The sequence below is a fragment of the Acomys minous genome (genome assembly GCF_964271855.1).
Source record: "Acomys minous genome assembly, chromosome: 19".
Lineage (NCBI taxonomy): Eukaryota > Metazoa > Chordata > Mammalia > Rodentia > Muridae > Acomys > Acomys minous.
In genome coordinates, this window is record NC_140499.1 from 20523037 (window position 1) to 20537183 (window position 14147).

Here is a 14147-nt window from a genome sequence, read left to right on the forward strand (position 1 = left end):
TTCACCAACCCTACATCTGACAAAAGTCTAATATCCATAATATATAAAGAACTCAAGAAATTAAACACCATCAAACCAAATAATCCAACTGAGAAATGGGGCTCAGAACTAAACAGAATTCTCAACAGAGGAATATCGAATGGCTAAGAAACGCTTCTATCATTTTCATATGATTGGATTTAACGTCATTTTCTTGTGCTTCAAATGTTTTAGGATATCCTCCTGGTCTTGTTTTAGTAAGATAGCTGACCCCTGGTGGTGCCATATTGCCCTGGCTCTTGTTGACTGTATTCGTATGCTTGCCTTTAGCCATCTGGTTGTCTCTGATATTGGCAGGCCCCAGGTAATGCAGGCTTATTCATTGCTCGTGGGAATGCAAACTTGTACAACCACTTTGGAAATCTTTCTGGCACTTTCTCAGAAAACTGGGAATAGGGCTTCCTCAAGACCCAGCTATTCCGCTCCTTGGAATATACCCAGAAAATGTTCTACCACACAACAAGGACATATGCTCAACCATGTTCATAGCAGCCTTATTCATAATAGCCAGAACCTGGGAACAGCCTAAATGTCCCTCAGTCGAAGAATGGATAAAGAATCTGTGGTACATTTACACTATGGAATACTACTCAGCTATTAAAAACAAGGAAATCCTCAAATTTGTGGACAAATGCATGGAACTAGAAATGATCATACTGAGTGAGTTAACCCAGAAGTAGAAAGATTCACATGGTATATACTCACTTATAATTGGACACTAGCCCAAAAGGCATGTCCCATGATAGTCTTCACTTACCAGGAGATTGGGATAGATGTGAGGACATCCTACTGAGACTCTAGGTAACAGAAATATGGAAGATGGGGATGTAGAAGGATCCAGAGGGTCCTCGAAACCTATAAGAAGAGCATCTTGATGGGTGGATCGGGGCCCAGATGTGTCTGCTCAAACTATTGCACTAAGGACAATACAAGTAGTAAACATCGAACCCCTACTCTGATTTACCCAATGCACAGGACAGTCTCCACAGTTATGTGGGGAGCGGGGACTGACTCAGACATGAACTCTGGTGCCCCATAGTTGACCACTTCCCTGTGTTGGTGAGGACTGATGGCATTCAAAGAAAGAATAAGCAGGCTACCAAGATGAGACTTGATAGTCTATGACCATATAGTTGGGGAGGAGGTCCCCCTTGGTCTTAGACCTAGGGGAGGGGAATACGGTGAAAGCAGGAGGGAGGGAGGAATGGGAGGATACAAGTGATGGGATAGCAGTTGAGCTGTCATCAGTATAAATTAATAAAATTAAAATTAAAAAAAACGATAGAGGCTTTTAAAGAGGAAATTAATAAATCCTGTAAGGAAACACAGGAAAATACAATCAAGCAGGTGAAGGAAATGAATAAAATTGTTCAAGACCTGAAAATGGAAATAAACAATACAGAAAACACAAACTGAGGGAATCCTGGAGATGGAAAACCTAGGCTAAAAAAAAAAACTATAGACAGAAGCATCACCAAAAAAGTAGAATACAGGTGATGGAAGACATAACCTTAAGTGTAGAATGTATGACAGAAGAAATTGATGCATCAAAGAAAATGTCAAATCTAAAAAGTTTCTAACAGAAAACATGCAGCAAAATTTGGGACTCTATGAAAAGACCAAACCTAAGAATAATAGCAATAGAAGAGGACATTCCCAGCTCAAAGGTCCAGATAATACTTTCAACAAAATCACAGAAGAAAATTTCCCCCAACCTAAAGAAAGCCTATAAATGTACAAGAAGCTTACAGAACACCAAATGATTGGACCCAAATGGAAAATCCTCCTGCCACATAACAATCAAAACACTAATGTACAGAAAAATTACTAAAAGCCACAAAGAAAAAAGGCCAGGTAACATTTGTAAAGGCAGACCTATTAGCATTATACTAGGCTTCTCAACAGAGACTTTAAAATCCACTAGGACCTAGAAGGATGTCCTACAGTTTCTAGAAAACCACAGATGCTAGCCCAGACTACTGCACCCAGCAAAACTCTCAATGAACATATATGGAGAAAACAAGATATTCCACAACAACACCAAATTTGAACAATATTGTTCCACAAATCTAACCCTACAGAGGATATTGGAAGGGAACCTTCAAAACAGGGAGGTTAACCATACTGAAGAGAACACAGGAAATAATTTCACACCAGCAAAAACAAAAGGAGACACAGACACACACACACACACATACACACACACACACACACACACACACACACACACACACACACACACACCCCACACACCACCACCACCACCACCACCATCATCAAAATAACAGGCAGAAACAATCACTGGTCACTAATATCTCTCAATATCAATGGACTCAATTCTCCAATAAAATGACACAGGCTAACAGAATGGATATTAAAAAAAGAGGCATCGTTGTGCTGCATGCAGGAAACACATTTTTGCAATAAAGGAAGACTGAGTAAAATGCTGGAAAAAGATGTTCCAAGCAAATGGATCCAAGAATCAAGATGAAGTAGCCATTCTAATAGTTAATAAAAAAAGACTTTCAACCAAAATTGATCAAAGGAGATGGGGAAGGACACTTCATACTCATCAAAGGAAAAACCCATCAAAATGATGTCTCAATTCAGAACATCTATGCCCCAAATCAAGGGCACCCACATTCATAAAAGAAACATTACTAAAGCGTAAATCACACCTCTAACCCCACACATTAATAGTGGGAGACTTCAACACCGTTCTCTCAACAATAGGTCATCCAACAGAAACTAAATAGAGAAATAATAAAACTGACTAACATTATGAGTCAAATGGACTTAATGGATATGAACAGAACATTTCACCCAAACGGAAAAGAATATACCTTTTCAGTACCTCACAGAACACTCTCCAAAACTGACCACATAGTTGGTCACAAAGCAAGCCTCAACCAATACAAGAAAACTGAAATTACTCCTTGTATTTTGTAAAATCGCCATGGATTAGCGCTAGACTACAACAAGAACAGAAGCAACAGAAAGCCTACAAACTCACGGAAACTGGACAATCCTCTACTCAATGAACACTGGGGCAGGGAAGAAATTAAAGACTTCTTAAAAAAAAATCAATAAATATGAAACACAACATACCCAAACTCACGAGAGAAAATGAAAGTAGTGCTAAGAGGAAAGTTCATAGCATTGAGTCTCTTCATAAAGAAATTGGAAAGACCTACTAGCAATTGGAGAAATATTAGCAATTTAAAAGGCACACCTGAGAGATATAGAACAAAAAGAAACAAACACACCTAAGAGGAATAGATGGCAGGAAATAATCCAATGCAGGCTGAAGCAAAGAGAACAATCCAAAGAATCAACAAAATCAAGAGCTAGTGTTTTGAGAAAAATCAACAAGATAGACAAATCTTTAGCCTAAGTAACCAAAAGGCAGAGAGACAGTATCCAAATTAACAAAATCGGAAATGAAAAAGGGGACATAAGAGATACTGAGGGAATCCAAAGAATCATTAGGTTTTACTTCAAAGTCCTGAACTCCACAAAATTGGAATATCTAAACAAAATGGATGATCATCTTGATATCATTATAAAAGTTAAATTAAGATCATATAAGTAATTAAAATAGATAAATAACCCTTATATGTTATAGAAGCAGTCATTAAAATTCTCCCAACCAAGAAAAGCCCTGGACCAGATTGATTTAGCACAGAATTCTACTAGACTTTAAAAGAAGAACTAATAACAGTACTCTTCAAAGTATTTAACAAAATAGAAACAGAAGGAACATTGCCAAACTCATTCCATGAGGCCACAGTCACCCTGATACCTAAACCATACAAAGACCCAACAAAGAAAGAGAATTTCAGACCAAACTCTTATGAACTGTAGTGCAAAAAATACTCGCAAACTGAATTCAAGAACACATCAAAAACATTATCCACCAAGATCAAGTAGGGTTCATCCCAGGGATGCAGGGATAGTTCAACACATGAAAATCTATCAATGTAATCTACTATATAAACAAATGGAAATAAAAAAGCCACACAATCAACTCATTTGATGCTGAAAAATCCTTTGATAAAATCCAACACCTCTTCATGTTAAAAGTTTTATAGAGACCAGGGATATACGGTGTATACATAAATACAATAAAGGCAACATGCAGCAAGCAACAGCCAACATAAAATTAAATGGAGAGAAAGTTAAAGCAATTCCACTCAACTCAGGGACAAGACAAGGCTGCCCACTCTCTCTGTACCTATTCAATATAGCTAGAGCAATAAGACAGCTAAAGGAGATAAAGGAGACACAAATTGGAAAGGAAGAAGTCATACTATTCGCAGATGATATGATAATATACGTAAGTGATCCCCAAAATTCTACCAGAGGATTCCTATAGCTGATAAATACCTTCAGCAAAGTGGCTGGATACAAAATTAAGTAAAAAGAAATCAGCAGCCCTCCTTTATACAAACAATAAATTGGCTGAGAAAGAAATTAGGGAAACAACACTCTTCACAATAGCCATAAATAATGTTAAATATCTTGGTGTAATTCTAACCAAGCAAGTTAAAGACCTGTATGACAAGAACTTCAAGTCTTTGAGAAAGAAACTGAAGAAGATATCAGAAGGTAGAAAGATCTCCCATATTCATGGATCATTAAGATTAATATAGTAAAAATGGCCATCTTACCAAAAGCAATCTACAGGTTCAATGCAATTCTCATCAAAATTACAGACCTTGAAAGATCAATTTTTAATTCATATGGAAAAATAAAGAACCCACGACAGCTAAAACAATTCTGTGCAATAAAAGACCTTCTGTTGGTATAACCATCCCTGATTTCAAGCTGTACTACAAAGCAATAATAAGAAAAACAACATGGTATTGGCATAGATCGATCAGTGGAACTGAATTGAAGACCCAGAAATAAACCTACACACCTATGGACACTTGATTTTGGACAATGAAGCCAAGACCATACAATGGAAAAAGAAAGCAAAAAGAAAGGAAAAAAAGTGCTGATCTAACTAGATGTCTGCATGTTGAAGAACACAAATAGACCCATATTTATCACCCTGCACAAAATACAAGTCCAAGTGGATAAAAGATCAACATAAAACTGATACACTAAATCTAATAGAAGAGAAAGGGAGTAGCTTTGAACTCATTGGCACAAGAGACAAACTCCTGAGCAGAACATCCAAACCAACAGATCAAAATTTAATAAATGGGACCCCAAGAAACTGAAAAGTTTCTGTAAGGCAAAGGACACTGTTAACAGGACAGCAGCCTACAGATTGGGAAAAGATCTTTACAAACCCTACATCCATCAGTGGGTTAATATATAAAATACATAAAGAACTCAAGAAATTAAGCACAAACCAAATAACCCAATTTAAAAACATGGGGTACTGAGCTAAACAGAATTCTCAACAGAGGAATCTCTAATGGCTGTGAAGCACTTAAATGTTCAATGTCCTTAGTCATCAGGAAGATGCAAATCAAAACAACTCTGAGATTCCATCTTACACCTGTCAGAATGGCTAAGATCAAAAGCTCAGTAACACACATGCTGGCGAGGATGTAGAGAAAGGAGAATACTCCTCTACTTGCTAGTGGTATTGCCAAGTTTTTATAACTACTCTGGAAATCAATCTGGTACTTTCTCAGAAAAGTGGGAATAGCTCTACCTTAAAACCCAGCTATATCACTCTTGGACATATACCCAAAAGATACTCCACCATACAACAAGGACATTTGCTTAACTATGTTCATAGCAGCTTTGTTCGTAATAGCCAGAATCTAGAAACAACCTAGATGTCTCTCAACTGAAGAATGGATAAAGAAAAGGTGGTACATCTACACAATGGGATACCACTCAGCTATTAAAAACAAACACATCATGCAATTTGCAGGCAAATGGATGGAACTAGAAAATATCATCCAGAGTGAGGTAACTCAGACCCAGAAAGACAAGCATGGTATGGACTCATTATGGATATTAACCGTAAAGTACAGCATAGCCACTCTATACAATCCACAAACCCAAAGAAGCTAACAAGGTGGGTCCAAGGGAAGGTGCTTAAATCTCACTAAATAAAATGGACATCTGAAGTAGACAGAGCAAGGGAACTACATGAGAGAGGGTGTGGGGTGCGGGAATGGGGGTGGGGATGAGAGTTAGGGAAAGAGGAGAGAGGGTCAAAATTGGTGAAGGTGCTTCTCTGGGATGGGGGTGCTCCTAGAAGTCTATGATAGAGACCCTGGCTGAGGCTCCTAGCAGTGGGTTGGAATGGGAAAGAACCTGGCTACCTCCTGTAGCCAGGTGGGTCTTGCAGTGAAGGGAGAGCGACACTAACTCATGCTCAGAGCTTTCAACCCAGCCAACTCATGACTGGTCGAACTTGAGTCACTTGCCATGAGAGAAAGCCGACCACTGACACTATTAATAATATTCTGCTGTTCTTGCAGACAGGAGGCTAGCATAACAATAATCTGAGTGGCTTCAACTAGCAGCTGACGGAAACAGATCTATGCTTCAAAAGAAGAAGCGCCTAGTCCTACTTGATATTCCAAGGTGGGTCAATATCAATGGGAAGTTCTCTTTCTCTGAGAAGAGAGGGGGGCATAGGAGGAAGTCAGGGAGGTTAGAGGGAGGTCCCTGGAGGAGAGGAGGGAGGGGAACTTCCTACAAGGATGTAAAGTAAATAAATAAGTTAATGAAAAACAAAACAAAACAAACAAATAAAACCCAACACTCCCACCCCAATCACATAAGAAACCAGTAACTTTTTAATATACTAATATATAACAAACACTGAGAAAAGTGTCAGGGAAAAGTCATTTTTAAAAATGTTACTAATAATATACCTAAGCAAGGAAGCCGAACAACTCTACAATGGGAAAATTTAAAACTCTGAAGAAACTGAAGATACTAAGAGATAAAATTCTCATGCTCATAGATGAACAGAATTAATATAGTAAAAATGACTGAGTTACTATTGTCACCTACAGATTCAAGGTAATCCTCATAAAAATTCTAATGGCATTCTTCACAGAGCTAGAAAGAAAAAAATCCTGAAAGTCATAGAAGCACAGAAGATGCTGAATAGCTTAAGTTAAAAAAACAAAAAGAAAGAAAAAAGGCCAGAAGTATTACAGTATCTTACTTCAAGTTATATTGTAGAATCACAAAACAAAAGCAACATCAAGTTGCATAAAAATAGACATGTAGATTAAAAAAAATAGAGAACCCAGGAATAAACCTATGCATCTGGCATCACCTGATTCTTGACATACTTTAGAGAAAAAACAATGTAAGAGAAAACAAAACAAAAAGCCTCTTCAATAAATGATGCTGGGAAAACTGGATATTTACATGTAGTAGAAGGAAACTAGGTCCCCTTCTCTATGCACAAAAATCAGTTGAAAGAATATCAAAGACTTTAATGTCTAAAATCCTTAGGGAGCACATACAGAAGATATCTCAAGATACAGGCATAGCAAAGACTATCTGAAAAATACAATACTAGCTTAGAGAATTATGATAAGAGTTGGCATAAGAGACTACATGACATTACAAAGCTTCTACAAAATGAACTATAAGTGAAATCCAGGTTTCAGACTGAGCAAAAACATGTTGGCCAATTTACCTACAATAGGATTAAAATCTAGAATACATAAAAGAACATGAAAAATGAAACAAAACAACAAAGCAGCACAAACCAATCATGTGATCAGTAAGTTGGTTAATGAAACACATATATCTCAAAAGAAATACAAAGAGTAAATTTATGGACAAATGTTCAACAACCTTAGCCATCAGGGAAACATTGTTTTGTGATTTCCATCACACCCTAAGAAAATAAAAGAAAAGCTGGCAAGGCTATGAGGGAAAAGGGCCTTAGTCACTGCTGGTAGGAGTATAAACTTGTGTAGCCACTATGGCAATCAGTATGGAGGTCTCCTAATTAAAAAACCAAAAAAACCTACTATGTAATCCAACTTGGAGACATATACATAAACATGTACACACACACACACACACACACACACACACACACACACACACACACACACGTTCTAAATCAACATAACGGAGATACGAGATACTAGCATATTCTCAGCTCATAAAGCCAGGAAGGAAACAGAATCAGCCTAGTTGTTCTTCAACAGATGAGTGGATAATGAAAATGTGGTACATACATACAGTAGTATTTTTTTCAGCAATACAGAAAAATCATGATACATGCAAGATAACTGATTCAACCAGAAATCATTATGCCAAGCCAAGCAAGCAAGACCCAGAAAGACAATTATTCCTATGTGTATATATGGTGTGTGTGTGTGTGTGTGTGTGTGTGTGTGTGTGTGATGGGAATGGAATCCTGAGGGTGCTAGGAGGATTATCTTAGGGGAAGGAGAGGGTCAGAGTGAATTACAGAAATTTTATGATATAAAAGCTGAAAAGGGGTAGTATTTAGTGTATAGGATGGGAATCAACCATAGGGTAGGCAAGAGACATGGAGGAAAGCAGTGTGGGAAGGGAACAAATTACAAGATAGTATTATGACTCCTGAGTATGAAAATGGTATCACTATGTGCATTACTTTGTATGAGAATTTGAATCAATAAAAACAGAAATTATGAAAAACATTTGGTTGCTTTTGTAAGTTCTATAAAAAAGGTAAATAATTCACCAGAACCCATATAAATTCTTAAAATGTTATCAAAGAAATCCAAAAGAAAACTTACTTAATTTCAAGTTGTTTTATCCTATTTTCTGCACTCTTTAGTCTTAGCTGAAGATCATCTTTTGAACGCTCTGCAGCAAGGCATCTTTGGTGCATTGCTTCTAATTTTCTGTAATCACCTTCATCCTGTTTGCCTTCACGGTAAATCTGAGGAAGAGGCTTATAAGCATTACCTTATAAGAAGAAATTTATCTCAATAAATAATGCTAAGAAGTAAAGTCATGATTGTTCATCTCTTCCTACTGTAAGGTATTTTTAAAGACACCTTTGATTCATTTACAAAATAAAATGCTTTAAACTGACAGCTAAAAACGAAATCACTCATGCTCAATGTAAACTATTCAACTAATACAGAAATGTAAAACAGCTGCTGAAGCTTTTAAAAAATGCTTTAAATGCCAATTTAAACACAACTGGTGGTAGGCTGTGTATATAGCTCAGTGCTAGAGCCCTTGCTAACCATGTACAAGGGCCCTGAGTTTCACCCTAAAGCATCAAAGGAAGAAAGACGGAGGGGGAGGGGCTTCCTTATTTGGTGAAAACTTAGTGAATATTCTTCTAGATAATTCTCTACTGAAATACTCAAAAGTAAGGGTTACCTGAGCAACAGTAGCTGGATGTGGAGCTCCCTTTCTCAGGGGTAGTTGGGCTCTAGCTCGATCGAGACGAGGAGTCCTCTTATAGCACCAGGCTAACTACTCAGCAGGTCCTGAGGTCTAGGTCACATTTTCAGACAAATCATTCATCTATCTGCCCTTCCCACAGAGATGCAATAGCAGTGTATCAGAACTCCTTGCTGGCACGCTGAGCACCTCTGCAGCCCTACAGTGCTATGGCCTTGGTTCACTATTGTGTGGACAATGAAGAACTGGTTGCAGTGTCTTCCGCGTTTCACATTGCACCAATATAACCTACTCCTTAACCTATGCCATATAATATTAAAAAATCATCCCTAAGCCTAACGTATAGCTGGCAGCTTTTGAACAGGACTTACCTAATATGACACAGAGGCAATCTGGAAGGATCTACCTTTATGAGGGTGGCAGCCAAAAATGCCTACCTTGGAACATAAGTAAATATGCTCATTTCCCCCACTGAAGCCACATCCTATGCTCATTCCCCAAACGAAGCCATATTCTATGCTGTTTGTTAATTACTGCTGTACTACTTGGTTTTGTCTTTTTTTTTTTTTTTGACAAAATGGACATATCACCTATTTCGAACGCCATGCAGTTCACTTTTCAAAGTCAAAACCTGACTTTATTGCTTCGTTTTTTGTTTATTTGTGTTTTGTTCTGTTTTGATTTTGAGATAGGCTTGTTCTGTGTAGCCTTGGCTCTCCTGGACTCTTTGTAGACCAGTCTTGCTTTATACTCACAGCAATCCATCTGCCTCTACTTCCCCGAGTGCTGGGATTACAGGCATTTGCCACCATGACCGACTTGCTTAGTATTTTTAATGTTGAGTAAGTTACTTAGCCTTTTTATGCATAGCACTCTAAACGTGTTAAGTGCTTATATTTGGTTGCCTTTTCTTTCCCAAGATACTTTAAAACAGTGGAATAGGCACTGCTAGTGAAAAAGCATGCAAGAAACCATTTTTAAGGTGTAGTTTTTATTTTAAGTAAATAAATAAAAAAACACTAATACAAGCTACAATAAATGTAGAAGCTGTGTTTATTAAAGCTGCTGATAATGTCGGGAGGCTTGCGATTATACTCTCTTTTACTTAAAACAAATGCTAGTCAACAACTGTTCTTCTTGAGTCCACTAATGTTGCTTGATGTGTATACCTTACAAAGCAGCCCAAAGGAAAGAATTTTCTTAGAAACTGATGCCATAATTAAAGTGATTTTCTGGATATTCATGCTGAGCAATTAAAAACATCTCCCCACTTTTTAATTTTATGAGATTATGCTCTGATTTTGTCTCTTCCTGGCAACTTTTGTAAATTTTTGTTTTACCATCATCAAAATAAAATTTTCAGTAGAGTTGCGCAATTAAAAAAAAAGTTGTATCTTAAAGTACAAAGTTCAAAGAAAATCGGTATTCTTAGAAAAATAGGATGTAGGTGATACTATGATTTTAATGACTTTAGTTGTATTTGAGTAAAAACGTTGCCCAGGGAGTACTTTGAAGGCCAGCGTGAGCAGAGCAGGTAGCAGGCAAAGGCCTGCAGTTGCCTTCAGGCAGCAGTGCTTCCTTCTTACCTTCTCGAGTTCTTCTTCCACAGCTCTTTTTCCTCTAATGGCTCGATCGATTTGACCTTGCTTTTCATCACAGTCCTAGAAAATCAAGTCATAATACAAATAAATGTATCTGGTGAAACATTAAGATGAGAAAAAAATAGAAACATAAAATGGTTTATAACAAGAATATAACAGTTTTCTAATTAATTAAGTAAAGTCATAGTGATGGTCAATTTCAAAAAGTGACTAATCCATTCCAGGATTTCAGTGATTGCTTTTCCTTATAGGATACCAAGGAATTAACAAAGTAAGTAAGTAAGTAAGAGTCAGGGGAACTCATGGAAGAAAAATGATGAGTTTTTTTGATGTTACAGGTTCTCGTTTCATATACCAACACCAATTATTTTGCAAGAAGAACTGGACAGTGCCACAGTATCCCAAAGGAAACATTATTTGGCATAAAAGTGCAGAAATTATAAGTTAATTTTTCTTTGCAAAATACCCAACAGTCAGGGAAACCTATTAGCATGAGCATAAAACACTGTAACATTTACACTTAAGAGTTTTTGTGTCAAACACTTTACTTAGTGATTTAACAAGTATATCAATTAAGCAATATATTTTGTCAAGATACTAAAACAAGAATCAACTAGTGTGTTATTTCATAATTATTTTCCTATTTATATGATAGTAAGGATAGTTTGATTGTGAGTCATGCTTTGCTGATAATACACCATTAGTAATATATAATTTTTATAACTATACAAAAGGCCTATGTCAGTGTTTTCAACATTTAAAGTAAGCTATCAAATTATGACCCAGACTTGATTACTTTGAACCCTTCCAAGTAGGATTCTTTTTCAAAAAATAGAATTCAAGTTTGTAGGAAACAAAAATTTAACATCCTATATACCTTCACATACATGATAAGGGACTTACCTATAAAAGGTCTTTGTTTTTTGGAGGAATGCTTTTCATAGTCTCATTACATTGCCCAGGTTGCCCTCAAACCTAAACACAAGATCCTCCTGCTAGCTAGGCTTGGTGGCACATGCCTGTTATCCCAACATAGGGGAGGCAGAGGCAGGTGGATCACTGTGAGTTGGAGGCCAGCCTAGTTTACAAAGTGAGACCAGGACAGGCAGGACTACACAGAGAAACCCTGTCTAGAAAACCAAAAACAAACAAAAAAATTCCTTCTGTCTCTGTGGCTGTTGAGTGGTAGTTTCATAATGTTAACTTGTGATTTCTGCTATGTAACTTTAATATATATCTGTGCTAGCTAGGGTTTGTCAGTTTGATACAAATTAGAATCACATGGAAAGAGAGATGCACAAAAGAATCTCCCTCCATCAGACTGGCTTGCGGGTATGTCTATGGGAGCATTTTCTTGACTATGGCCAGCAAACTGTGGGCGATGCCTTGCTGGACCACACGGTCCTAGGCTGAACATGAATGCAGGCTCAACATCTCATAAAATGCAAGTAAGCAGCATCTCTGCACAGTCTCTGCTTCAGGATTCCTGCCTTGAACTCTTGCCCTGGAAGATGGACCACAACCTATAAGCAAAAGTAAATCCCTCCCTTCTCATGTTGATTTTTTGTCAGTATTTTATCACAGCAATAGAAAGTAAACTAGGACATGTTAATAACAAAGCTGGATCAAACTTCTAGATTCAGGAGGTGGCTTATAAAGAATAACTATGCATATACCTATGCCCCTACTTAAGCCATTATATTTCACGACATCAAGTGATGATGGTTCAAACAGTATTTGTTTAACCTGGGTTAAAAATGGGTAAAATGAAACAGAAAAGTTGAAATATTAATAATTATCATACTAGTATTAAGTGCACTATAATATTAAAATGAACATTATACATTTTTATTAAAAGATTTGCTCATTAGTACTGATACACCTACTCTTAATAAAATTTTCAAGCATTTTTGAAATGTTTTCAAAATTATGTTTTATAAAGGATTATTAGCATGTATTAAAATTGATAGCACAGAGGCCACACTCATTAGTGCCTATTCAGAATAAAAACCACTAAAGAAAGACAGACTACACCTCTGTTCATTTGAAGACTCAAAACAGCTACACAATTCTAGAACTACCTGCCTTTGCTGTACTCTACAGGTTCTTACAAGATGGACTTTCATTTGATTCTAGAAAGCATTAAATTTCTCCTGTTGCCTCTTCAATGGCATGCTTCTTACACATCTGCATTTTTGTAGTTTTCTTTGCTACTGATTGCTAGTTTTATTATTCTATGGTTTGATAAGTAATAAGAATTATTCCAATTATTCTCTATTTTTAAAGACTTTATGTACTAAACTGTGATCTATTTTAAGGAAAATTTCATTGAAGGTTGAGAAAATTGTGTGCTCTATAGAAGCACATTGCCTAATTTATGGTGTAGCTCAACCCTGAAGTTTCTTGACTGAATTTTAGTCTGAAGACTTAACATTGACATGAAGCAAGTACTGAAGTCCCCCATTATTATTCTATCAGGACCGAACTGCTCTTTGATGACAGTTTATGAAACTAGGAGTCCTGTTTCTTTCCTTATCTTACTACTGTCTTCCCTTTATTAATATAAAACACCCATCCTTACTCCTTTGTGTAACTTCTGATTTAAGGCTATTTGGGTCATCTTGGATTATGCAGCATCCTGCTAGTGTCTGATGCTGCTCAATAGATATATCAATTACTATTCTTTCACTTTTGGTCTGTCTTTGCCAGTGAAGTGACTTCCTTAAAGAAATTTATAGCTAGTCTGAATCTTTTAATTGGAGAATTATAATTATTTGCATTTAGGGCTATTATTGAGGGGTAATTACTGATTCTTGTAATTTTGTTAGTTGTTTTCTAATTGGCTTAACCATTATTATTTTCTTTGTTCTGATTCACATGGTGATAATCTTTAGTGGTTTCTTGAGTTGGGCACAGCTAATTCTTTCCTTATTTGTTTTTCCCTCTTATGGAATTCATTCTTTGCAGTGTTCTCATGAGTGGGGCGTTTCCTGCTTTGTGTACAGGTCTCCTTTTAGCATCTTCTGCAATACTGTCTTAGTTGGTATGATCCACTTTAGCTTGTCCTTGTCATGGAGGGCCTATATTTCTCCATCAATTTTGAAAGGTACAGTAAAGGCAGCTGGCAGTTACTCACTTTCAGCATTTGAA

The 14147-nt window shown here is 36.9% G+C and overlaps 1 protein-coding gene across 3 annotated transcripts in view; it reads right to left on the reverse strand.

Moving 5' to 3' along the window:
- SCLT1 (sodium channel and clathrin linker 1) overlaps positions 1-14147 on the reverse strand; it is a 140782-nt gene that overhangs the window by 46280 nt on the left and 80355 nt on the right. For all 3 annotated transcript variants that reach the window (XR_014776753.1, XR_014776754.1, XM_084768866.1), the window contains exons 15-16: positions 10983-11057; positions 8775-8920 (exon numbers count right to left, since the gene is read on the reverse strand). Coding sequence is in view for 1 of the 3 variants with exons in the window: in XM_084768866.1 (XP_084624992.1) it covers positions 8775-8920; positions 10983-11057 (221 nt within the window). In the remaining 2 variants the exon portion in view is untranslated. The remainder of the gene's footprint in view (positions 1-8774; positions 8921-10982; positions 11058-14147) is intronic.